This window comes from Peromyscus leucopus, chromosome 8a (assembly GCF_004664715.2).
Source record: "Peromyscus leucopus breed LL Stock chromosome 8a, UCI_PerLeu_2.1, whole genome shotgun sequence".
In the NCBI taxonomy this organism is placed as follows: domain Eukaryota; kingdom Metazoa; phylum Chordata; class Mammalia; order Rodentia; family Cricetidae; genus Peromyscus; species Peromyscus leucopus.
In genome coordinates, this window is record NC_051085.1 from 19,210,581 (window position 1) to 19,236,663 (window position 26,083).

General features: G+C 41.6%; 1 protein-coding gene across 1 annotated transcript in view; it reads right to left on the minus strand.

Moving 5' to 3' along the window:
* Tbc1d32 (TBC1 domain family member 32) overlaps nt 1-24,413 on the minus strand; it is a 211,962-nt gene extending 187,549 nt beyond the window's left edge. The window contains exons 1-4 of the mRNA XM_028868362.2: nt 24,157-24,413; nt 20,725-20,886; nt 11,774-11,951; nt 1,423-1,491 (exon numbers count right to left, since the gene is read on the minus strand). Of these exons, the coding sequence (XP_028724195.1) occupies nt 1,423-1,491; nt 11,774-11,951; nt 20,725-20,886; nt 24,157-24,311 (564 nt within the window). The 5' untranslated portion in view covers nt 24,312-24,413. The remainder of the gene's footprint in view (nt 1-1,422; nt 1,492-11,773; nt 11,952-20,724; nt 20,887-24,156) is intronic.
* Between the last annotated feature and the right edge of the window lie 1,670 nt (nt 24,414-26,083).

Genomic DNA, 26,083 nt, shown 5'->3' on the forward strand with positions numbered 1-26,083 from the left:
GTGTTATCACTTTTAAAAATCCTATTGTATTTTCTAATTCAAAGTGACTGTCTCTAATAAAACAAGACATCAATAAATATTAGCTTCTAAAAATCCCTCAAAATATGAACAGATATAATACACTTACTTCTTCAAATTCTTTTTTCTTTTTTAAATGTTTTTCATTATTTATTTAGTGTGTGAGAGTGGATGTGTACGGGTGTGGGAGCTTGTGTGAAGGTCAGCAGAGGACTTGCAGGAGTCAGTTTTTTCCTTCCACCAGGTGGGTCTGGGGATTGAACTCAGATCATCAGGGTTGGTGGCAAGCACTTCACTTGCCACACCCATCTTTTTTCCCATCTCCATCCTCAAACTTTTTTCTAATAAACTATTAGAGTTTCATGCATAATAATTGGTGAGATGTTTGTCCAACACAAAATATCAGTTGCAAGGAAATGGTTGGTGAGATCTATTGTGCCACCCAATGCGTATGTACAGTACATTCTAATCCTAAAAATTTGTCAGGAAAGAATGTAAGCCACTCAATCAAAAATTTTAAAAAGACTAAATATGGGCAGTAATACACATGTTTACTATCTGAATTTATTCATTATCCAGTCTGTATATTTTCAAGGCATTGTACATGATAGTATTCCATATTATCTATTCAAGTAACCTTAAGTAGATGTTCATGTTTTCTAAAAACAAAACAAGCACTGACGTTTCATAACAATAAAATACTGAAAGGAGATAACTACATAGACAACCACACATAGCTTTATCCCTTCCAAACTGAAGCTAGGGAAAACAGATGGAGTATGTATATTCCTCAAATCAAAAAGGTCTCTAAAGAAATTTTTCCTGGGGGGACATGAGGGCCTAAGTTCACATCCCCTGGAATCACATAAAAAGCCACCAGGCACTGTTGTGCATGTCTGAAATTCTAACACTGGGGATAGACGGGCAGCGATGGAGGAAACCGGAAGTTCACAGGCCAGCCAGTTCAGACCATCAGTGAGCACCAAGTTCAGTAAAAGATCCTGTTGCAAAATAAATCGATGGATAAAAAGGTGGTAAGCAGTAGAGGAAGGCAAGTGATGTGGACCTCTGGATTTCATGCTCACATACACATGAAACCATGTGTACCTGTGGACACACAGGAAGAAAAGGAAAGAAGAAATGAAGTGAGTAAGTGAGTGAGTGAGTGAGTGAGCATGATGTGAGTGTCTGTTTTAGTCAGAAAAGCTAATCATGGTTACCAACAAAAGACTGCTTATAATTATAAAGACCTAGCACCTAAAAAACCAAGAACAAACAAAAAATACCACCACCACCACCACAACCACCACCACCATCAACAACAAAACAGCCAGCTACTACTGACTGCAGTCTAGACGCATGCATGGTATCTTACTGAACAAGACAGCTATCCTTTGAACTTACCTCTTTAGGTTGCCCAGGATCCAACTGATCTAAAATCAGCTGTAGTTTTCCTTGACAGAATTTGTAACTCTGTAATAGAATAGATAGAACACATAGTTATTTAGTAGACTTCTGGAAGAGCCACCATAAACCATGGCTAACACAACTGCAGGCACACTATGCACGCTGAACAAGAGAAAGGTCATCAATCTATTTCTATGGGGAGAAACTTGAAACCTTTGTTTCCCATGGCTTTGTAGTCAGACCTGAAATTTCTCAACACAACACTGCACCTTCCTGTACATGATACTGTTTGCTGAGCCACGATAATATACAGAGCATCGAAAGACTCAGAGTTTAAAAAAAAATACACATTGTGCACCCAGAACAGTGATATGAATCAAACAAAACTACCAAGCAGCAAACAATAAAAGACAGGAACAGCACAGCCGCACCTCTGCTCACCGTACCGTGTCACAACCGCACCTCTGCTCACCCTCCCGGGTCACAGTCCCACCTCTGCTCACCCTCCCATGTCACAGCCCCACCTCTGCTCACCCTCCCATGTCACAGCCGCACCTCTGCTCACCCTCCCATGTCACAGCCCCACCTCTGCTCACCCTCCCATGTCACAGCCCCACCTCTGCTCACCCTCCCATGTCACAGCCCCACCTCTGCTCACCCTCCCATGTCACAGCCCCACCTCTGCTCACCCTCCCATGTCACAGTCCCACCTCTTCTCACCCTCCCGTGTCACAGCCGCACCTCTGCTCACCCTCCTGTGTCACAGCCGCACCTCTGCTCACCCTCCCGTGTCACAGTCCCACCTCTGCTCACCCTCCCGTGTCACAGCCACACCTCTGCTCACCCTCCTGTGTTACCCTCTTCCCCAGACTTTCCTTAGCCTGTGTATTGGGGAAAAAAAATCCCTGAAATAAAACCCTCCATCTAGAAAAAGGTGTACAGCACACTCTTGGGCTCCCCCAGAGCTCTGCACAATTGCCCCCTTACCACTCTGACCTCAGCTCATCCAGCTTCTTGGGGAAGCATTCCCTGGTGTCACAAGGGCAATCTGTCTGCACCTTCACCACCCCCTACACTACAGCTCTGTGACAGCATGGCATCAGTGCTGACCGTTCAAAAACTGCCCCCACAAAACTGGCCTACAAGGCTAAGGGAGCCAGGAAGAGCAAGGCAGGAAGCAGCTTTTCTCCGTGGCCCCTGCATCTGCTTCTGCTTGAGTTCCTACCCTGACTTTGCACAATGGTAGACTACAATTGGGACATGTCAGCCAAATAGACCTTTTCCTCCCTAAATTGCTTTTGGTCAAGAAAGCAAACAAGGACCAACATGGTCAAGGATGCAGGAGAGAAGCTGTATTCAGAGTTCTAAATCCTAGCTCCCTCCTCTGGCCATGTTGTCCTTAACTGCCATTGCCCATCCTCGGTCCCAACATCTCCCCACAGCGGCACTGCATCTCTGGGCCGAATGCTTTGCTTCATCATTATTCAGATTGTCAAGCCAATTTTACATTTCTGTTGTCTATATAAGAAAATAGGGCCAGGCGGCGGTGGTGGCGCACGCCTTTAATCCCAGCACTGGGGAGGCAGAGCCAGGCAGATCTCTGTGAATTCGAGGCCACCCTGGTCTACAGAGTGAGATCCAGGACAGGCACCAAAACTGCACAGAGAAACCCTGTCTTGAAAAACCAAAAAAAAAAAACCGAAAATACGAAGTAACTACTTTTCACCTATAACAGCCTACTTAAGAAGAAATCCAGAGCGATAATTCACTGATCCCCATTCTTATCTGCAATTCAGTAGCAAGTTCCATAACAGCTATGACAAATGGTGAGTGAGCAATTACTTGAACATTCTGTTACAGTTGATGAGACAAGCAGTATTATGCTAAGTAGCAGTCAATTAAAGAGATAATCCTTAGTTCTTAACAGAATTCATCTTGTAAGTGGTCGCTGTAACAAAGACTTATGCGCAATATTCCAGACACTGAAATCTCTTATATTTTACAAAGCTGTCACAGCCAACCAGCACGGTGCTTCCTCAACTTCCCTCCTCCTTTTTCACCAATACTCCCTTGCGGTGGGGGGGGGGGGGAATGGCCTCCACAGGCTCATGTATTTGAATACTTGGTCGCCGGCTGGTGGAACTCTTTGGGAAGGGTTAGTGGGTGTGGCCTTGTTGGAGGAGGTGTGTCACTGGGGGAGGGTGCTGAGGTTTCAGAAGCCCAAATCACTCCCGGTTAGCTCTCTCTGCCTTGTGCTTGTATATCAAAACATGAGCTCTTGGCTACTGCTCCAGGGCCAGGACTGCCTGCCAGCTACCATGTCTCCAGCCTGGATGACTGTGATCCCCAAATTAAATGATTTCTTTTATAAGTTGTGTTTGTCTTCTCACAGCAATAGATAAGTAACCAAGACGCCAAATTTTAAAGATCTTTCATTTTGTGCTTCTTCAGAAAAGGTTCCCTAGCCCAGGCAACACTTAACTGAACTCACTGGTTAGCCAAGACTGGCCTTTTGAACTCCTGATCTTCCTACATCCACTTCCAAAGTACAGGGACCACAGGCATGTGCCACCACCTAGGACTCAGCCCCATCTTCTTTGACTTCCTACGATCATTCATTATAGCTAATTAACCATCCTTCCTGCCGTGAGATTTACCCAGCCTGAAGTCCCTAAGGGCAAAATGGCACACAACTGTCATTTCAGCAATGCTGGGCTAATGCAGCAGGTTGAGGGATTCAAGGCCAGGTACGCGGCAAAATTCTGTCTAGAAATTTTTAAGTTAATGAATTAATTAAAAGGTAGCAACAAAAACAAAACACCGAAGTCCCTAATACCTCCTCTGATAAATCATCCTGCCTCTACTGACACGGAAAACATGCGCCACCTCAAGTGTCACCTACTTGCTATCTACAGCTACACTTCACAGGTGATTGACACTACATTAGCTCCAACACAAACTCTTCTACCATGAGAATCTGGCATGAATGGCTGCTTGTCATACTAGTAGCATCTAATCTGAAAAAAAAACTCACCTTACCTTGTCTCCACATCTGACTCTCCTCCCAAGCACCACGTTCAAGACACAGGCCATCTCCCAAGCCATCTGGGCTAAACACCATAGCTACAACTTCAGTTCCGATACTACCTGCACCAGCTTTAGGCTCTGCCGATAGAGTTTATGGATCCTACCTATGCAATAATTCTTACACCACTCTGTTCCTCTTCCCCACTACCAATCTACCTCAGTCCAATTCTTATTGCTTCTTTTAACAAGTGACAGCCTTCTGACTTCTCTCCTGACAACCACGCCCTGCTAATGCTCTCACAACTGCATGGAAGGCCTCCCGGAGCCACTTCTCTATAAAACCTTGAAATGGTTTCCCTTCGCTGTGAAAGCATGTCCCAACTTGGCAGAAAGCAGAAAGGTATATAAGGCATGAAGACCAGAAACTAGAGCTTTTAGCTGGTTAAGCTTTCAGGCTTTGAGCAGCACAGTTTCAGCTGAAATCCATTTGGATGAGGACTCAGAAGCTTCCAGTCTGAGGAAACAGGACTGGCTGAGAAATCGGCAAGGTGAGGTTAGCTGTGGCTTGTTCTGCTTCTCTGATCTTCCAGCATTCACCCAATATCTGGCTCTGGGTTTGATTGTATTAATAAGACCTTTGAAGATTCATGCTACATCTGGCACCCAACATGGGGCACGAACCCATGACCCTGAGATTAAGAATCTCATGCTCTACTGTATGAAATATTTTCTTGATTGATCATTGCTGAGAGGACCCAGCCTACTGTAGGCATTACTGGCTCCATGTAGGGGGCCTGGAAACAAATCTGTAAGGCATTTTCTTAATTGAAAATAGATGGGAGTACCTGGCCCATTGTGGGCATTGTCACCTCTGGGCAGGTGGTCCTGGGTTGAATATGAAATTAGGCTGAGCAAGCCATGAAGAGCAAGGCAGCAAACCACGGCTTTGGTTTCAGCTCCCACCCCCAGGTTCCTGCCCTGACTCCCCTCCCTGATTAAGTATGACCTGAGAGTTGTAAGCTGAAATAAATCCTTTCCTCCCCAAATTGCTTTTGGTCACGGTGTGTTATCACAGCAAGAGAAACCATAACTAGGGCACTGGGAAAACACTCAAAATAAATATCTCTTTTTAAAAATTCAAAAAGAAAACCGAGACACAGAAGAGGTTAAGAGCCAAGGTCCTAGTTCATCAATGGCACAGCCATCGATTATTTCAGACTGACTTAGTTCAAGATAGATTCAGAATGAATTAGGCTCACCTGGAATGGCTTTTTTGAGTACCTCTAAAATTTCTGAATTGTGCATCTACTTATAATTAAACTTGAAATACAGAATAAGGTAATTTCAAAATAAAAGTTTTAATACTTTCAAATGTTAAGCTTATTCTAAAATTTCCTAGATGTTTGAGTTATACTGATCAAAACAAAAACAAATTCACTTTTCTTTTAAAGTGTTATATTCAAAAATGGTAAGGTCTATTAATATTTTAAGTTATGAAGAAGCATTTAAGTATTCATAAAAAGGAACATATTAATATGGTTAATCAAAGCAATTCTTTTTCTGGTGTCAAATTGTCTCCTCAAGGGAATAATACCAAAACAAGCAAACAGGTAAACATAAGCTCACACCTGCCCTGCCCAGGTTTTCTCCCAAACTATTTTTTTCAGGCTGGACAATATTATTACTCTCATTCTTAAAACTTTCACAGGGGCTAGAGAGATGGCTCAATGGTTAAGGGCACTGACTGCTCTTCCAGAGGATCCAGGTTCAGTTCCCAGCACCCACATGGCAGTTCACAACTGTCTGTAACTCCAGTTCCAGGAGATCTAATACCTATGGCAAAACACTAATGCACATAAGATAAAAATCTGGGCAGTGGTGGTGCACATCTTTAATTCCAGCACTCAGGAGGCAGAGGCAGGCATATCTCTGTGAATTTGAGGCCAGTCTGGTCTACAGAGTGAGTTCCAGAACAGCCAGGGCTGTTACACAAAGAAAGCCTGTTTCAAAAAAGAAAAAAAAAAAAAATCACCTGTCTTCCCTTTCACCTCTATATTTTTAAGATTTTAGGTTCTTGCTTTTCTCTGATTAAACAATCAAAAAAAAAAAAATGAACTCATCAACCAGAGCAGTCAAAGATGGAGGAATCTGACACATGTTAGTTATGCTATAACTACCCTTACTGTTTGATGAGGCTGAAAACGGCAGTCCCCGTCACCACGGAATGCTCACCAGAACACCGCAGAGTCTGGAGGATTGCAGAAGGCGTGCGCCAGAAAATGGGTTAAGCTCCAGACACTAAAGTCTGAGGAGTCATGGCAAAATAATAATAATACATTAGGTTAATTGGAAATCCACATTCTGAAAAACAGAAGAAAGGCTCTATGCCCAGTATAGGAAAACGGAACTCAACAAAATTCTAACTGGAAGAACTCAAGGCCTAGCAATAAATGGAGCCTGAACTGTTCCCAGAGGGAGGAAAAAAGAATCTATTTCCTTGCCTCTTTCAGCTTCTAGAGTCTGTTTCCTGAGTTTCCTGGCCATGTCCTACTTCATCTCCAAGCCAGCAGTTACATAATCCAACAGCCCTGCAGCCTGCACAGCACCTTCTCCACACTGAGCCCCTTGAGTTTCTTACATAAACCCTTGTGACTGCACTGGGCCCCAAGGAACCCAAGTCATTTTCCACCTGAAAACCTGAACTTAATAATCAGTAAAAAGGGGATGGAGGGATGGCTCAGCAGTTAAGAGCACTGGCTCTTCCTCCAAAGGACCTGGGTTCAATTCCCAGCACCCACATGGCAGTTCACAATTGTCTGTGACTCCAGTTCCAGGGGATCTGGTATCATCGCATAGACATACATGCAGGCAAAACCACAATGTACATAAAAAAGTTAATACATCTTTTAAAAACTAGTATCAGTAAAGTCCTATTTGCCCCAGATCCCATATTCGCAGGTTCTAAAGATTAGCACATGGCTATCGTAGAGAGGGCAATTACTCTGCCCTCCACATGTACCAAAGGATGGCTCATCACAGAGAGAAATTTCTCATAAAGCAAAGAAGAAGCTAATGCCTTAAACAGGTAACAATGTAAGAACAACAGGTAACAATTACTATAAAGCACCTTCTTCATATAAAGTACATCTCCTGAGGTAGGTTTCCTTTGGCATATAAGAAAATAGCTAGCCCATTACAAAGCACTGTAACGTTTGTTCTGTACTATGCTAAACAGTCTAAGGGGATGTCAGAAAAGAAAGAACATTAACTGTAAAATCTTAATGTAATTGGGGACATTCCAATTTCCCAGCAGGAAATGGCCCAACACCAAACTCTTTCATTGCTCTGCTCAAAATTATGGTTCAAAACAATTATCTCTTCTTTATTCTTTGTTATCTCCAAGTCTACATATACTAATAAGAGTCTCCAGTTTCTTCAATAATAGATTAAAAATTCAGATATGATCAAGTTACAATATTTCAAATAATAATGAAATAAAGATTGTGCCATTCACAAAAAAGCAACATCAAATTTTTTTATGTTGATTTACAATCACCAGAATGAATAGGTGATCTATAGAATGTGAAACAATCTTTGTCATTTATACGTTAGACAGGGGATTAATGTCTAAAATTAATTTAAGTGCAAAATTAGACACACACAATATCACCCAATCAATAAATGAGTTAATGAACCAAAGAGACAGTCTCAATAAAAGAAATATAAATGGCCAATAAGTATTTGAGACAATGTTCAATATCCTTAGCTGTCAGGAAAATGCAATTTAAAACTGCTTTGAGCCAGAGTCTGGTTAGTCCCAGTCAGAATGGCTACCATCACAAAAACAAAGGCTGGTGAGGTTTGGGAGGAAGAGATCCTTTACCCAGCTGGGAGAAATGTAAATGAATATAGCCACTATGAAAATCAATATGGATTTGATTTGAGGTTACTCAAAAAACTGAAAATAGAACTATGATATGCTCCAAGTATGCCACTCCTAGGTATATTATATATTCAAGAACTTTAAGTGAGCATACCACAAAGATACTCTGCATCTTTGTGCATGCATGTTTATTGTTGCTCTATTTAATCACTAAGAAATGGAATCACTTTGCATGCCTATCAAAAGATGAATGGATAAAAGAAAGTAGTATATACAATGTATTTTATTCAGTCATAAGGAATAAATGGAAAGTGCACAGAGCTGAAGGTCATTCTGTTAAGAGAGATAAGCCAGACTCAGAATGACAAATGCCATGCTTTCTTTCATTTGCAAAATCTAGATGCAAATCTGTGTGTGGGAAGGTCATGAAAGTGGAAAAGGAAAAGTATAAGAAAAACTCTTTGAGAGATTAAGAGCAGAGGGGACTAGCAAGACAAAAGCACAGAGGATGCCGGGGGAGTGGAAGATGGGGTAAACAAGAACAAAGCATAACGACATATATGTATGAAAATATCGTAATGAAACCTATTACTTTGTATGCTAACTGTGAATTTTAATTATAGGAAGGAAAAATCCAGATATATTGTCTTTAGGCCAGAGCAAGTGGTGATTTTGAAGGCATCACTGAGCATATCAGTATTTAATGGAGTTGTTAGAAGACACAGAGTCCATCTCTTTGCTTCCATAGAAAGACTCCAGGGTCCAGCAGCAAGCGGTGAGTGGTAACAGGAGCAGCTCTATTACACTGAGCTAGCTGATGGCAACGTGCAGGATCGGTGAGTTGGAAGGGCTAGCTTTCTTGGAGGCTGATCTAAGGTGGTTTCTATGGGAGACAGATGACTTCATAATGGTAAATAGCTTTTCACAGATAGGTGTGTGGTCAAATGATGAACCTCTGACCCTAGTCCCTGAGAAAGAAATACTTCTCAGTTCTGCAATTGTCAGGAGCAAAGATCATCATTTCCTTGGCCTATTCTTGTCACTGATTGGTGTGCTACCAATATACACTGGATGAGCTACAGGAGGGAGCTGCCCTGAGAGCCTCCCACTGATCATCAACCTCACAGTTGTGAAAGAAAACACTGCAGTTGATCACTGGGGAAGACTGGGGTCAGCAGGACCTTTTCACAGTAATTCATCCTGACCCTCATCGACTTTACCTCCTAAAGTATCTCTTTTCTAAGCAAAGGCATACCCGCACACCTCTCCAAGCTCACAACTCTCAAAGAGCAATCCGGGATGTTCTAACATTCATATATTTGTTTCAGAGAGTTCAGGCATCCCACAATGTCCTCGTGGACAGAGTTCACTTTCAACCCAATTAATCTCTACTGAAACAGTCATATTCATAGAAGATTCAAGTATTGCCTGTCTGTGGGCATCCCAAAGGAAGCCACAGATCTGAAGGCATGGTTTCTTTTGAAGAATCCAAACAAGACAAAATTGAAAAACAAGAATATTTTAAATAATGACTTTGTTCTGGCAAAACCTGAAAGATCTGTTATTCTAGTCACTAGAAATAACTTAGCATTTGGGAATTAGCAACTGATGAACTCCTCACTACTCGATTAAGCTTAGTTAGATCTTAATACTTTCATTTTGAAGATCTATTAACAATGCTTGGTTTTTTTTTCTCTTGTGTTTCAGTGTATTAAAAGGGTTCATTAAACAAGTAAATCATTCAATAGTGATCTCCTGAGTCCCAAAATGAAGGTTTCTGTCTTTTAATTTCTGAAGATGCTTGGTCAAACAATTAATCCAACCCCACTTAATGCAGTTAAGTCTTCTTCTTCCCAAGAGCTCATGAACAAGAAATTATCACAGGCTATCAGGTGGAAAACCCCCAATATTGATCACATCCTCTGTCATGTCACAGAATCAGCCTGGCTTGTAAAGTTCACAGCTCGACACAGTCTCCCCTGACCAGTGATGATGCAAGGGCAACTAAGCCCAGCAATGCCAAGTCTGCTTGGGCTATTTCCAGTCCCAACGGTGGCCGCTGTGCATCTTTTTTTCATGTTTTATCTGAACTCCTCAAATCAATTTTTGAAACATGCTTATGGTCTACTTTGTAATTATGTCCTTCTTTATTTGCAGCACTCGAGATAAAGCCCAGGCCCTGAGACACATGGAAAAGCAATCTATACCCACCGCAGAGGGGCAGGAACCTTCTCACAGGTGGAGGTTTGTGACAAATGATGTATAGCTAATCCTAAAGGCCTAGACTTCCTTTTCAGTTGTACAGATTTCAAAAACAAAATCATTACGAGCAGGCGGGAAGACAGACAGTGTTTAGCCTGGAAGCCTGTTGGGGGGCTCCTGGCACACGTCTAGCTGGTTTCTTTGTCTTATATTCAGACTAATCTAGTCTTAAGCCTTTCTTTTTCCAGGTCTACTGTAGTCAAATGACAAGGATTCCTACCTAGAGCCTGGGTAGAGGAAACTGAAGAGCGCTGTCCCCGGTTTCTGTGGATGTGACAAAGCAACTCAGAGGGGAAAGGACTTGAACTTACAATCACAGGTTACAGTTCACCATGGAAGGGAAGTCACAGAAGCAGGAAGGTGAGCAGTTAGTCACACCACACGCACAGCACAGTGGAGAGCAGAAAGGACTAAGAATGCATGCTTACCTGTGCTCAGATCTCTCTCTGCACTGCACAGTCCAGGATCCTCTGCTTACAGAACGGGACCACCCACGGTGGGCTGGATCTTCCAGTACCAACTAACATTAGCATCCAAGATACCTCTCCACAGACATACCCACCCGCCAACCTCATTTGGACAACCCCAGGTGACTCGCAGTTGCGTCAAGTAGACAGTTAAAACCAACCGTCACGACCGCGAACTTTTTAGTTGTTTGTTTGTTTTTAGCTCCTAGGACGGGGTCTTGGTATGGATGCAAGGCAGGTGGCCTCAACCACATGATCCCCCTGCTTCAGTCTCCACAGGGCCAGGGTGAGTCTTGTGCCACCACACCAGACTGACTAACCTCAAACCGTTTTACATTAGAGAACTTTTAAAGTTTGAAACTGACAATTTACAGCCACTTTCAAGCCCAGAAAATGCATAAATGCTTTATCTCCACCTCTCAGCTACATCTCAGTTAGTTAAACTTTGGTAAAAATTGACAATAAACTGTTTCAACTAATGCTTAAAGAGATTTGTTTCAGCCCTTATTATATTATTATTTTTCATTCAAAACCTAATTTTTCAGTTAAGAATTACCTGGGACATAATTAAACAAATGATTCTGTAATATACCACTTCATGAACCAAATCCTAATAGATTTGTTTGTTTGTTTTCTGAATCTTTACACTGGAAAACCGAGAAAGCACACATGTAAGTTAGAGATTCCTCGACTGGGAACAGGAGCCCACCTGGTTGAAGGAGGAGTCACTGTCGGAGCAATTGTCCGTACAGCAGCTGCCGCTCGTGTCCTTCTCCATCTTCCTCTGTCTGTCCTCACTCCGCGTCTCATCGTCTTCAAACTTGTTGATCATCGACTCCACCACCACCATCATGATGGTCTTCAGGGAGTGCATCATGTCCTTATACCTTCAAATCCAATGGACACTCAATAAGAGACCTCGACACTCAAGTACGCTTTTTTTTTTCTATGAAAAGGAAAATTCTTTCAGAGCATAATGCTGACAAGGAAAAATCTAAGTTTCCGTTTCATGAGAAAGGCAAAACAGGCTGATGAAATGGAAATAAGGAATCCCCAAAGTATATTATTTCTCACAATTTCTCATCTAGAAATATGAAGTAATGTGATAAAATCAATGTAATTCTAAGCCAAGCTGTCCCAATGGCATGCGTTCCTGTGACCAGAGACACAATCAAATGTTCACAACGCGTTTCCAAAACCCAGTTCATGTCTGTCACTCACCACATTTCTCTTTTCTCACCTCCCTTCCCGTCTTTCCTCATATCCGTGGGTCCCCACAGCCCCAGTTGAGACCTTCTGTGTTTTCTCAGTATCTACGTAGGAGTAAAGCACTCAGCGTGTGTTTGCAAAAAAAAAGCCACAAAACCAACAGTCAGGAGTGGCAGGACACAGATTCCCGAAGTAAGACTTAAAACTGGAAATTTTCTAGATCCCCTCAGCTCTATAAGTCTAAAAATGTCTCCAAGAGAGGAAATATAATTTTTAAAAACTTATCATTTTATTTTTGCTTTATTATTTTGTGTGTATGGGTGTTTTGCATATGAGAAACAGAGAGAAATATATCTATAAATTCAATGCAGGCCTGGCCTATACAGAGAGTTCCAGGGCAGTCAGTGCTATATATTGAGACTATGTCTCAAAGAAGCAAAGAGCTGTTCTTCCTTTCACAGCAACTGGATAATCGCTAAACTTTGCCCTCAGCATCTTTTGTAGTTAGGTGTGTTCACATGCGCATCATGATTTCTCTATTCCTTTTAAATTTACAATTTGGTGATGTAGTGAGGTCTGCAGGTAATCCCAGCCCTCTACGTGGAGACAGGAAGATTTAATTCAAGTCTGCTTCAAGAGAAGAAAGTAGGAAGAAGAGAAGGAGGATGGGGGAAGAAGGGGAGGAAAGAAGGACAAGGAGGAAACGCTGAAAGACAGACAGACAATTTGGCAATTTAGTGAAAAAGTATGAAAAGTACAACATGAAGATTATTTCATGCACTGAATATCTGAAATTTCCATTTGGACATAAATGTTTCTAACAGGCATTTTATTAAAATTCTTCTATAAGAACTACCATGAAAATGGTCAGAAGGGAAAAGGGGGTAATGATCTTTTAAAAACCTAAGTACCTGATCATTAATATCAAGGGTTAAATTAACCGGAATGCAACATCAGCCACTGCAGCTTTTAGAAAGCAAAGGGAAGCAGATATAGACTATAGATACCGTCTACACATTCCTATAATGCCTGAAGAAATATTCAAATAAAGGCCAGGAAAGTAAAAAGCTTCAAGAAAAGAAAATCAGAATAACAATGGAAATCTGCCCACATGCTTCCAAACTCACTGAATAACACAAGAGACCTAAAAGGAAGCTCTTCCATGTGCCGGTATTAAATAAATAAACATCAAAACGTTTAATTAGTAAAATGGCTTATAATTGCCACAATAAAAATGTACTGTGGCCACGTGAGCTCTAAGTAACTTTTCAAGGACCACAAAAAAATTACTTCTAAGAAAATAATACTCTGTACAACTTAGAGTCTATCATCCATAGCTCAAAGGGCACAAGACAACATTCATTAAGTACTTTCAAGTCTTTGTGAAGTAATGATTACTGTTTTAACTTTTACGTATGGATGAACTAAAGGACAGCAGAGTTAAATAGCTTACCCAGAAATGTTTTTAAGTAATTTCCTAACAAGATCATCTATTCTTGTTGGAATAAGCTGCTAGACACAGACCACTAGGTATTAAAGTATTGTCCAAAGAGGAACAGAATTCCTGTATTTTTCTATAAAATAAGAAATAAGACATTTTAGCCAGGCATAGTGGTACGTGTCTATAATCCCAGCACTCAGGAGGCAGAGGGCAGATGGATCTTTGTGAGTTCAAAGCCAGCCTAGTCTACAAAAAGAGTTCCAGGCCAGCCAGAGCTGTTACACAGAGAAGCCTTATCTTGAAAAACCAAAAATTAAAAAAAAAAAGAAAGAAATTTTAATTTTATTGACTCTACTCCCTATGTTAGAGGTTTGAACTAGCTATTTATATCTATATACTGCCATTTCATTCCAATAAATAACACTTGTCACAAGAGAAACAGAACTCCAGTCCAGACTAAATTTTTAAGCTCAGTTTAAAAATAAATAAGAATTAATGCTCTATAATACAACAGATAATAAATACTCGAGCATAAATTCCAGTATCTCTAATACTGGGGTTGGCAGAATACTATCTGTGGTGGTGTTTTAAAACAGAATGGCCCCCATGGGCTCAAGTATTGAATTCCTTGGTCCCTAGCTAGTGAAATTTTTCACAGCAACAGAAAAGTAATTAAGATATTTAATTGACCTAAATTGACTTTCCACTAAATAAAATTTTACTGAAACACATGCACATTCTTTCTACTATATATTATTTATGGTTGTTTTCATATTGTTGATAAATACACAGATAGTAAAACCTCATGTGCTTATTGTATGCCCTTTTATAAGAACATCTGCCAACCCCTGCCCTAAGGGATGATGGAGTAACGCAGTGAAGGGAACCACGACCCTGGACATGAATAGTGAACAACCCCACCCACCCATACATCACCTGTGCGCTCCTGGGGAAAAGTTCATTTCTTAGGGGTTTGTGCTTTCAAGCTTCTTTGGTATAGCTATTCATTACATATTTTGCCTAGTATATTTCTTCCTTGATATTTCCATACAGCCCTTTGCATACATCATAGCATTTAGCACACAGAATTGAAACTGTTTAGTTTCCATTTCAGAGCAGTATCAAGCTCTCTCTGTACACTACGGACATGTGAAGGGTAGAAAACATCGCATGCCTCTTCACAGTACACCATACTGTAGTTGCTCGTTCAGTGTATGAAGAGGATTTGACATATGAAGGAAAAAAGAGTTATTACTAAAGACACAGTCACTTTCAGCATCAGTCTGCTTTCCTCAAACGAAATTTGAGCCTGCGTACGTTAACCAAGAAGAGAAGTCTATCTCCTCAGTCTGGGGGATCACAAGCTGGCACCAGTTTCTGCCCAGCTCTGGTCCAGACCTCATGGTAAAGAGCACACAAACAACAAGATTGCTTGAAAAAGGGATAACATGACAAGAGCAGAAGACGGTGGCGGGCAGGGAGAGGACTGCTGCTTTTTATAGCATCTCTGTCTAGCTCTTTCTCTGTGGCGAGCATGCATGCTTGCTCTCTCACTCACTAGAACTCAGTAGGGTTAAGAACCGCCTTAATCCCCTGAGACTCCACCTTCAGGGACCTAACTGTCTTGTATTTAGCCTCTCTTCAGGGATCTACCACCTCTAATTCTGCCACACTGGGAACCAACGCTGTTTGAGAGTAAACAACATTCTAAGAATTGTAATTTGTAACATAAAACTGATTGTAGTGGCCAATAAAATACTTTAGTTTCATTAACAAGTATCTATTCAGCATCTATAGTATACAAGGCACTTTCAAGGTATTAAGATACAGAAATAGAAAAAAAAAGTTAGATAAAAAATTTATCTTTGTAGGTCAGGTGGTGGTGGCTCATGCCTTTAATCCCAGAACTCAGAAGGAAGAGCCAGGCGGATCACTGTGAGTTCCAGGCCAGCCTGGTCTACAGAGCAAGATCCAGGACAGGCTCCAAAGTTATACAGAGAAACCCTGTCTCGGGGGGGGGGATATATATATATATAGATATATAGATAGATAGATAGATAGATAGATAGATAGATAGATAGATATAGATATAGATATATATTTATCTTTGTAGATCACCCATCCTATCAAGGAATAAGAGGAAGAGGGAAAGGTTATTGGTTTATGCAGAACAGAGAAGAAAATGTCTTAAAAGGAAGACTGTGAACTAAGAGGCTCCCAAATTGTACGTTAAGTCATAAAAACTAAGGAAAGGGCACTTACTCTACAGGAATCCAACATGAGGACATTCCTGAGAGATGTGCCCACTTGACTGTTTAATAAAGAGCAAGACCAGCCCGGTGGGAGAAGTGTGGGAAGGAGGGTGGCAAACAGGTCGGGAGAGTGTGCAGACAGCTCACAGGCAGCCTTGTGGACTGCCCACAGAGCCCCGTGTTTGCTCTGTAGAATGTGAGCGACATGGCTTGGGAGTACAGTCAGGAAATCACAAGGAAGTATGAGTGTGGAAAGAGCAGCAGAAACGTGAGGGCAGCGTGCTCCTCACACAAACCTAGCCTGCACGAGTGCTGCGATCCAAGGAAACTACCAGAAAAGGACTCATAACCTCCCTCCCCCCCACACACACACACACCAGAGACCCCAGAACACTGAGGCTGCAGAGAGCAAGGGGTCCAACTCCCCCTTCCCCACACAGCACCGTGTGGAAGCTGCCACAGCCAGAGGGATCTGAGACCACCCATCAGATCAGTGAGGTGTACCAGCAATTCACTCTTTTTATTCTTATTCTGTGTTATTTAACTTCCACTTTTGCATACGCCTCGTGATGGTTTTGGTTTTGCTTGTATAGTGCTCTGTTAAGTTTGGGATCACCTGCTTATGTCTCTCGACCCAGCTGACCGTTCAGATACATCTCCCAAACTCCCACACACATTCCTGCCTCTTTTCTTCTTTCTCCATCTTATCCATTCCTCTTTTTACTTCTTAACCATAACCGCCCACAGCTTTAATAATCTCTAAAATCTGTAGACTCTACCAGTATCCCATCTTTCCCTTCCTAGCCATTTTACCCACCTCAATGTTTTTCTTTTCAAAAGAAATCCAAGACTTAAACCTTACATTTATATATACTACTTCCCTCCCAATCCTAATCTTATTAACTAAAATCTTTGTAGACTCCATACTGTCTGTCCTAGGGTGTTTATCCCCCAAGGGTATGGAAGACAAGGGGAGCCTAGTACTAATCGCCCAGCACAAGATTCATACAGTGGTTATGATTGTTACTGCAGTTACTGTCCTACTCAGAAAAAAAAAAAAAAAAAAAAAAAAAAACACAGTTTTGATCAGACACCCTGATCTCCTGTGCTGAGCAACTATTTTCTGAACTACACACTCAATTCTGCCACATATAAGTCAAATACTTCAATGGAAAAGAGTATCGCTAATGCAAAAAAACAAACCTCGCTCAGAACTAATAGCAAAAAGAATTAATAGCACCATGTGGAAGCTTCCATAGCCAGAGGGATCTGAGACCCTAACCCACCAGATCAGTGAGGTGTACCAGCAATTCAGTCTTTTTATTTCTTATTCTGTGTTATTTAACTTCCACTTTTGTATACGCCTCATGATGGTTTTGCTTTTGCTCGTATAGTGCTCTGTTAAGTTTGGGGACACCTGCTATGTCTCTCCATCCAGTTTACCAGTGCAGTAACGTAAGAAACACAAAGCAGGACAAGATGACTCTCCCAAAAATCACTAAGACTGCAGTGATGGCATCTGGTGAGAGAAACAGGAAGTCACAGGCAGAAACTCAAAGGAATGATCATAAACACAGATGTGTATATGTGTGTATTCAAAGAAGAAAATGAGCTTCTCATGGAGAATACAACCAGCTGGATGAAATACAGCAGGTACTGCAAGATATGAAAAAGCAATTCCACAGAGATAGAAATACTGAATAAAGAGGATATCGGAAATGCTAGAAATGGAAAACGCAGTAAATCAAATGGAAAGCTCTGTGGAAAGTCCCCCGAAGAGGATAGATCAAGGAGAGAACAGAGTAACAGAGCGAGAACACAAAGCTGGGGAGCTGCAGCAGCAAACAAAGAAAAGGATAAAACAGTGAGCCCAGGTGAGAACCCCAAGTTATACACAACACTCTAAGATGCCAATCCAGGAAGACACGGGAGGTATTGAGGACACCAGACAGACAAGACCAGAAAAGAACCTCTCATCATCACACATTATGTTACACAAAATATAAAGAACACAGAGAGTACACAGGAAGCAACAGGAGAAAAACACCAAATCATGTACAAAGACGAGCCCATCAAAACAACAGAAGATTATTCAACTAAAGCTTTAAATCCAGAAGAGACTGGACAGATGTCACGTTCTCAAAGACAACTGCCAGTCCAGACTACTGTCCCCCCAAAGCTATTTGTCATAAAAATCAGGAGCATCTACTTGCCGCCTCTGAGAACACCATCCCACCATAAAGGCAGACAGCCACCTAGGGTGAAAAGATGGGGAGAGGTGTATCAAGGAAATGGGCCTAGGAAGCAAGCGAATGTCACCGCTTTAACGTCTGACGCAGCAGACATCAAACCCAAACTGATGTGGATGAGCATGTCATTTCATAACTATCACCTTAAACATCCATGCCCAGAACAGAGATGCCTTCAGTTTCCTAAAATCAACGTTGTTAGATGCAAAGTCACATTAGTGACAGGTGACTTCAATAGCCCACTCTCACCAAGTGACAATTCCTCCCTAGAGCAACAACAGAAACAGACAAATCAGATGACATCATAGATCACATGGAGCTAACAGATACCCTCAGACACTCAATGCAAATGCTGCTGACCACGCATTCTTCTCGGCAGGCAATGGAACTTTTTCCAGAATAGATCATATGATAGGACACAAAGCAAGTCTCAATAAATACAGGAAAACGGAAACCATTCCTTGTGTTTTCTATTTGATCACAATGGAATATAAATACAAGTCAACAGTAATAAAAAAAAAAACACTAGAACATGACAGGGGTTGGTGGCGGTGCACGCCTTTAATCCCAGCACTTAGGAGGCAGAGGCAGCCAGATCAGGGGAGAGATCTTAATGATTTACCAACCCCTAACCCTGGCTAAACAACTACTGACAGCTGATAGCTTCTGGGAGAAAAGCAGCTTTCTTTAAAGCTGTGCCCCCAGGTAAGTCCACCATGCTCCAGTGGATGGTCCCAGACTCATATATGGGTGGCACTAATTGTACTCAATGGGGTCATAAAACAAACAACAGGCCCAGAAGTTATAAGACTGGAAGGATGAGGGGGGTGGATCTAGGATGAGTCAGGCAGAGAAGTGGGGGTAAATATGATCAAAATCCATCATACGCACATAGGAAATTCTCAAGCAGTGAATGAAAACATGTTCTTAAAAGACCAGGGCAGAAATTAATAAAGTTAATGAAGAGTTGTTTCTTTGAAAAGATATACAAGGCTGGCAAACCTTTAACAAAACTAAAGAAAGAAAAGACCCAAATTATTAGGTCTTACCTTGAAAACATCATCTACTAAAACTGGAAAATCTAAAAAGAGGGGGTAACTTTCTAAATGCATGTGACCTACAAAATTAAACCAAGGAATGGAAAGAGCTCTGTAACAAGCAGTGAGGTTGAGACAGTAATTAAAAATGCCCCAACTAAAGGAAAGTCCAGGCCCAGCTGGATTGATTCACTGATGAATTTCATAAAACCTTTGAAGAAGAGCACCATTGCTTCTCAAACCATTCCATAGACTACAAAAGGTGGGAACACTACCAAACTTTTTTTATTTTTTACAAAACTTACACATTGGAGAAAAGACAGCATCTTTAAATGGGGCTGGAAAAACTGAATTCCTCCATTTAGAAGAAACTAAATCCATATATGTATGTGTGTGTGTGTACAAAAGTCAACTACACATAGATCAAGGACCTCAACAAAAGACCTGATTGTCTGAAACTGCTAGAGGGGAGTGTACTGCAAGATATATAAGAGGCAAGGATTTTCTGAATAGGACTTGAATCACTCAGAAAATAAGGCCAGTATCTACAACTGAGGTTTCATGAGATGTAAAGGACAGGAAATTGCCAATTAAGAGACAGCCTACATAATGGGAGGAATCTGTCAGCTATATATGCTACAGAGGATTAGTATCTAGAATATACCAAGAATTCAAAAAAAACTAAACATCAAAACAAACAAGTAGTCCAAAAAAAAAAAATTAGTCATGAACCCAAACAGAGAGTTCTCAAAAGAAAAAAAAATGTCTAACAAATACTTTAAAATGTTCAACATTGCTAGCTACTAGGGAAATGTAAAGTAATGCGACTCTGAAATTCCATCTCACCCCTTTCAGAACGGCTGTCATCAAGAAATCAAATGACAACAAATGCTGGTGAGGATGTGGGCGAGGAGGAGCCTTGACCCACCTTGTCCACCATGAGCAGGAATGCAAACTGGTGCACCCACTACGGAAAGCAGTGTAAAAATCTTCAAAAACCTAAAAATAGAACTACCATAGGCTGCAGCCATGCAACTTCTGGGCATATACCCAAGAGATTCTCTATCCTATTGCAGAGATATTTGTGCATCCATATTCACTGCTGCCATATTCACAATAGCTAGGAAATGGACGCGGCCTAGATGTCTAACAATTGATGAGTAGATAATGAAACGGTGATACCTACATACAGTGGATTTTTATTCATCTATAAAGAAAAATAGAATTTTGGGGAAAATGGAACCGGGAAATACTCCATTAAGTGAGGTATCTCAAACCAACAAGAAAGCACCACATGTTCTATCATATGTGGAGACTAAGTTTTTATTTTTAGAACTGAGATCTTGATTTGGGGTGTCTGCAGAGGTCAGAAAGCTAGAGAGAGTGTGGGAGAAGGGAAAATTAGAGGGATGACAGGGTGAGGAGATACATATATTATAAAAATACAAATGTAATTTTTATGTCATACTCACTCTTTAGACTCCTGGGTTCTCTTGGTAACATGCTGTACCACAGTGTCATAACCAGATTCCTCACCCTGATTCTGATCCGATGTGCACTTTTCCATTTCTTCTTCAATCATAGATCCCAACGTGTTACATATGTGCTGTCTAAGGTATTTCACAAATTCATAGCTGAAACAAACATAGAAACAAAACACAGTAAATATCAGTCTCACTTAGGAACAAGATGCAAAGAATTTAGCACACAAAGGCCTGTAACATGCAAAGATTTCTTGCCTTGTTATTAAGAAAACAAATAACAAATACTGGCAAGGAGTCTCCAGTCCTTGAATCTATCTTATTCACTGGGGGAGTTAAGGCAGGGGAGCAGGGTAGCTCAGGCTGGCCTCTAACTCAAAATCCTTCTGCTTCAGCCTCCTCCATCCTGGGATTACAGGTGTATACCACCATGCCAGCAAGTTCTGGCCTCTAACTCAAAATCCTTCTGCATCAGCCTCCTCCATCCTGGGATTACAGGTGTATACCACCATGCCAGCAAGTTCTGTATCTCAGACTGACCAATCCTCCTACTTAAGAAAATACCTGACCAACTGACCTTGGTACAATCCAGCCACATTACTGAAAGGAAGTGAGAATCCTAACATAAAAACAGTTTACTGCATGGTATTTCCTTATGCTTTGATATTTTTCTTGCAAAATAGGCCATATGCATACATCCATATATTGTATATTCACTGTTACCTTAAAGATAAATTGAAAAAGGTTTAAACTTCCTTTCAGTGATAGCAGAAACTATTTTTTTAACATATTCTCCTCCAGCTGAGGATAGAGTCCAATTTTAAAGACAAAAAAAGGTAAATAGAGAAATAAAAGTCCTAAACGATGCACATCTGAATCTCATAAAGTATTCTTTGCTCATAAGGAAGGACACCTAGAAGTAATCCCACCCCTAAGCAGCTCAGGGTGAACTGCAATAATCCTCATTGTTTCTTCCACTAATGAAAGCCTTTGTGCTTACACAGGAAAATGTTACTAAACTAAGGAAAGACATTCACGTTTCCACTCTTCCTTCTCCAGTGCTATTACCTACACTTCCCAGGAAAACCCAGTGATTGTTCTTCCATGGTGAACTTGTGACTTTCTCGGATCATTGATACAAAACCACAGAAAACCAAAAACTATATTTTATAATGTCATATATATGTCATATGTCATAAATGTCACATATCATATTTATATGCTAAGGACATAAAGTATGTATTCTCTCCCTGTCCCCTTCTACAGGCCTCAAGTATTTTCCGCCATATTAAAGGAAGGGAGGAGAACATGGAACTTCTAGAAAAATACATACAGCTTAGAGAAGGGGCTGCTGAAAAATGGGCCAGGCTAGCATCTCCATGTGTCAAATCTCTGGGATGGCATTATCTATATTAGTTTCTCCTCCAAAATGACCACTGTCTCCCACTTTGGTTTATTATGCCTGAAATTACATTATTTACTGACTCAACTGTCTCTGGCATCGTCTTCTTATAAAAATGCTCATAATCCAGAAACTCATATCCCATATAAGCTTTTTTAAATGTGGAATGATAAAAAGAAGAGGTAATTGCAGAGGTTAGAGATATTAAGGTAACAGGATGTTAATGAAAATCTTTATGTAAATTAGTTTGAAAATCTGGATAAAATTGAAAAATTCCCAAAATATAATACTAAAAATACTGACTTATTTACTATTTTTAAAGCACAGATGTGCCAGGTGTGGTGGTGTACACCTATCATCTCAGCTCTCCAGAGGCAAAGACAAGTGGAGCTCTGTGAGTTCTAGGCCAGCCTTGTCTACAGAGCGAGTTCCAGGCCAGTCGGAGCTAAATAGTGAGATTCTGTCAGAAAGAAAAACAAACAAAAACCAAGCAAATGGATATTAATAAATTCCACTTTTATTAGAGAAGATGCCAAATTTTCTATATTGTGATTTTTTTTCTCTCTTTTTTTTTCTCTTTTACTTTTTTTTTCGTTAAATTTTTCAGGACAGGGTTTCTCTCTGTGTAACAGTCCTAGCTGTCCTGGAACTCACTTTGTGAACCAGGCCTACCTCAAACTCACAGAGATCTGTCTGCCTCTGCCTCCGATGAGCTGCGATTAAAAGTGTGCACCACCACTGCCCGGCTATATTGTGATTTTTAAATAATAAACCTATAACAAAAAGAACTGATTGCAAGTATATCTAAAGAATAATAGTATTGTCCAATAACTGAGATTAGCATCAACATAATATGGAAATAAGCAAAGATAAAGGAAGGCATAAGCACAACCGTAAAATGTAAAAAATCAAGCTGGGCAGGATGGCACCTGCTCCCATCACTTGGGATGCTGAAATAGAACAGTAACTTCCAGGCTAGCCTAGGCGACACAGCAAGCAGGCCTCAAAAATTAGTATTCAATGAGAAACTTTACAGCGATTCTTTCCACATCTTTCAAAGATTCCCTCGAAAATCTGAGGAAATCGAAAAGGACAACCCAGAATACAACAAGTAAACAAATAACATGAAAGGCCTGAAGGAACCCCTAACGCCCATTTTCAGACAAACTGAACTTCAAGTTATCCAAAAGTCAATAAAAGCACCATAAAGTGCCTCCTATCATACATGAGACCCGGGGTTCCATTCCCAAAAGCACCAGAATGAATTAAGTAGATAAGCAGACAAAAGCGGTATCACAAGAAAAATGGCTATGAGACCAAATAAAATGCAAACACTAGGTTTTAAAAAAAAAAAAAAAAAAAAAAAAAAAACTACAACTAATCATAACCCGGGGGCCTGGAGATACTACTTCGAAACTGAGAAGCTTAACTCAGTTTATGAACAAACTCCAAAGAAATGCACAGATCTATAAAGATCTTTAAGTCTAACGTGCGTTTATATTTTTAGAGTCGATTCTGGTAGTGCCTGACAACTTCCTTTCTCCGTTTCTTCTCCATGCTGGGCATCCTGCCTCTTGTCAAGGGATCCAGGGCATTTGCATGGGTGCCCTACCTCTTCACAGGCACCCAGACCTGCTTCAGTATGGGAGTCCGTCGCAGTGTTGAGTGGCTGACTACTGCAGGTGGTGAAGTAACAGACCAGCACACAGGGATCTTGGGGGTCACTACTATGAAAAGTGAAAGGAATCCCTTTAAGAGGTTAAGACTGTTCTTTAAAGAACATGAATGGTTTACAACTGATGTTCTTAAGCCGCTGTGAGAGCAAAGAAACGCAGGCAGAAAAGGCTCTGGAAAACCAGTTTGAAAAAATAAATAAATTCGGCACTGGGACAAATGATAGAAAAACTGAACCACTAATTACTGATTTTTAACAAGAATCAAATGAATCTCCTTCACCGAATCGTTTCCACCTTTCCTGCACCAGTGGTTTGTTTGCTTAAGAACTTAAAACTCGACTTTACTTGTGGAAATTTTCGTCAGTTTCCTCCAGCCGCAAGAGGATCTCCTCTGCGCACTCCAAGGAGGGAGCGCCGGTGATCTTCTCCTTCACGCTCTGGAACAGCTGCCGGAGCATCGCCTGCAGCATCCCCTCATCCTCGCCGGAGAAATGGGCCATTCTGTGCAGCCGTCAGACCTCGGCACCCGCGGCGGGGTCGCCACCAACACACACCCCTGCGCACGCGCGGCCCGGTCCAATCGCGGCCGGCGCGCAGCGTCGTTCCCTAGGAAACCAGCGTCCGGGGGCGGGGCCGCGGTTGAGTGGCTTCCTGCAGGAAAAAAAAAAAAAAAACAACGAGACTCCGGGTTTGGAGACCCGGAGGAAGCTGAGGACGGCGTTCAGTGCTTGACGTTGGGCGGAACCAGCAAAGCTCAGGCCGCACCCCGACCTCAACATAAGACGCTTCAGGCTCTGCGGGGCGAGCCTGACGGGAACGCCCCGCTGCGTCTGACGTCAGCTCGCCGACGCGGCGCGGGTTGGGGTGAATCCAGGAGGAGACCTGTTCCTCTCTGGACCTCGACCTGCGGGTGGGAAGGGGAAAGAGTGGCAAGCGGCAGTCAATAAAAGCCGAGCAAGCCGGGCGGTGGTGGCGCACGCCTTTAAACCCAGCACTCGGGAGGCAGAGCCAGGTGGATCTTTGTGAGTTCGAGGCCAGCCTGGTCTCCAAAGCGAGTTCCAGGAAAGGCGCAAAGCTACAGAGAGAAACCCTGTCTCGAAAAAAAACCCAAATCAAAGCCGAACAAAGGAAGCCAGGCTGGGATTCGGCTAAGTGTCAACTGGACAGTGGATGAAATTTAAAAAAAAAAAAGAAAGAAAGAAAGAAAAGGAAAAACTGTTTTCTTACAGCAGCTAACACCTGTTGAGCGGCTGCAGCTTAACAAGCACCACCTGGCTGTGAAGATAGCCCTTCCTATGGTGACAGATAAGAAATTAACAATTCTCAACGGGGCAGTTACTAAAGAAATGCCCCGTGGACAGACTGGAAGCAGCTCTCGAACCCTCGTCCCTAGCTAAGGAGCTATGGACAAATGGCTTCTGGGAGCTGGAGAGTCAGTTGTCTTTCAGAGTGTGGCCATGCTCAAGTGGATGACCCAACTTCCATGCGACTGACAGCAAAAAAAAAGTGGACTCGGTATTGTTGTTGCTTGTTTGTTTTGGTTTTTTAGGTCTAGAGAGGCAGGTTGGTTAAGAGCAATGGCTGCTATTCCAGAGGACCCGGGTTCAATTTCCAGCACCCACATGGTGGCTCACAACCTTCTGTAAGTCCAGTTCCAGGGGATCTGATGCCCTGTCTCGCCTCTGTGGGCACTGCACATCTGTGGGTTCACAGACATACATGCATTCAAACATTATACACGTAAAATAATTTTTACAATCAATATTTTTAAAAGAAGGGAGTGGGGAGATAGAGTAGTGGGGGTGAATATGATCTAAGACGTTATACACATGAAATTACAATATGTATAAAAGAAAGGGATGGTGGTGGAAGTTGCTGTGGAAACCTAAGATTCTGTTCATAATCCAGTAGGGAGTTCAAAAGAAACAGAACATCATTGGACATGAAAAGTACGGGAGTTTGAGCATGTTTATTATTCAGATGCCAAGAGCTACAGAACAGCCCCAACCCACTGATGAATGTTTTGATGTCAATAAACTTCTCAAATCCAGCTGGATATTCTCTTCTCATACCAGATACACTTCTCAGGTTAGCCAAATTCAGTAGTTCTCCTGCCCATGCTAGTGCTTCCAGGAAAACAGACATTTCTTTCCAGCTCTGGCAGTATATTTAGTCAGAAAATAAATTTCTTTGTTTTCTTTTTTAGGTTCTTTGCTTGCTTTTTAGTGTAAAAATTAGCTTTCATCTTTTTTATTCTTTAACAATTTCATAC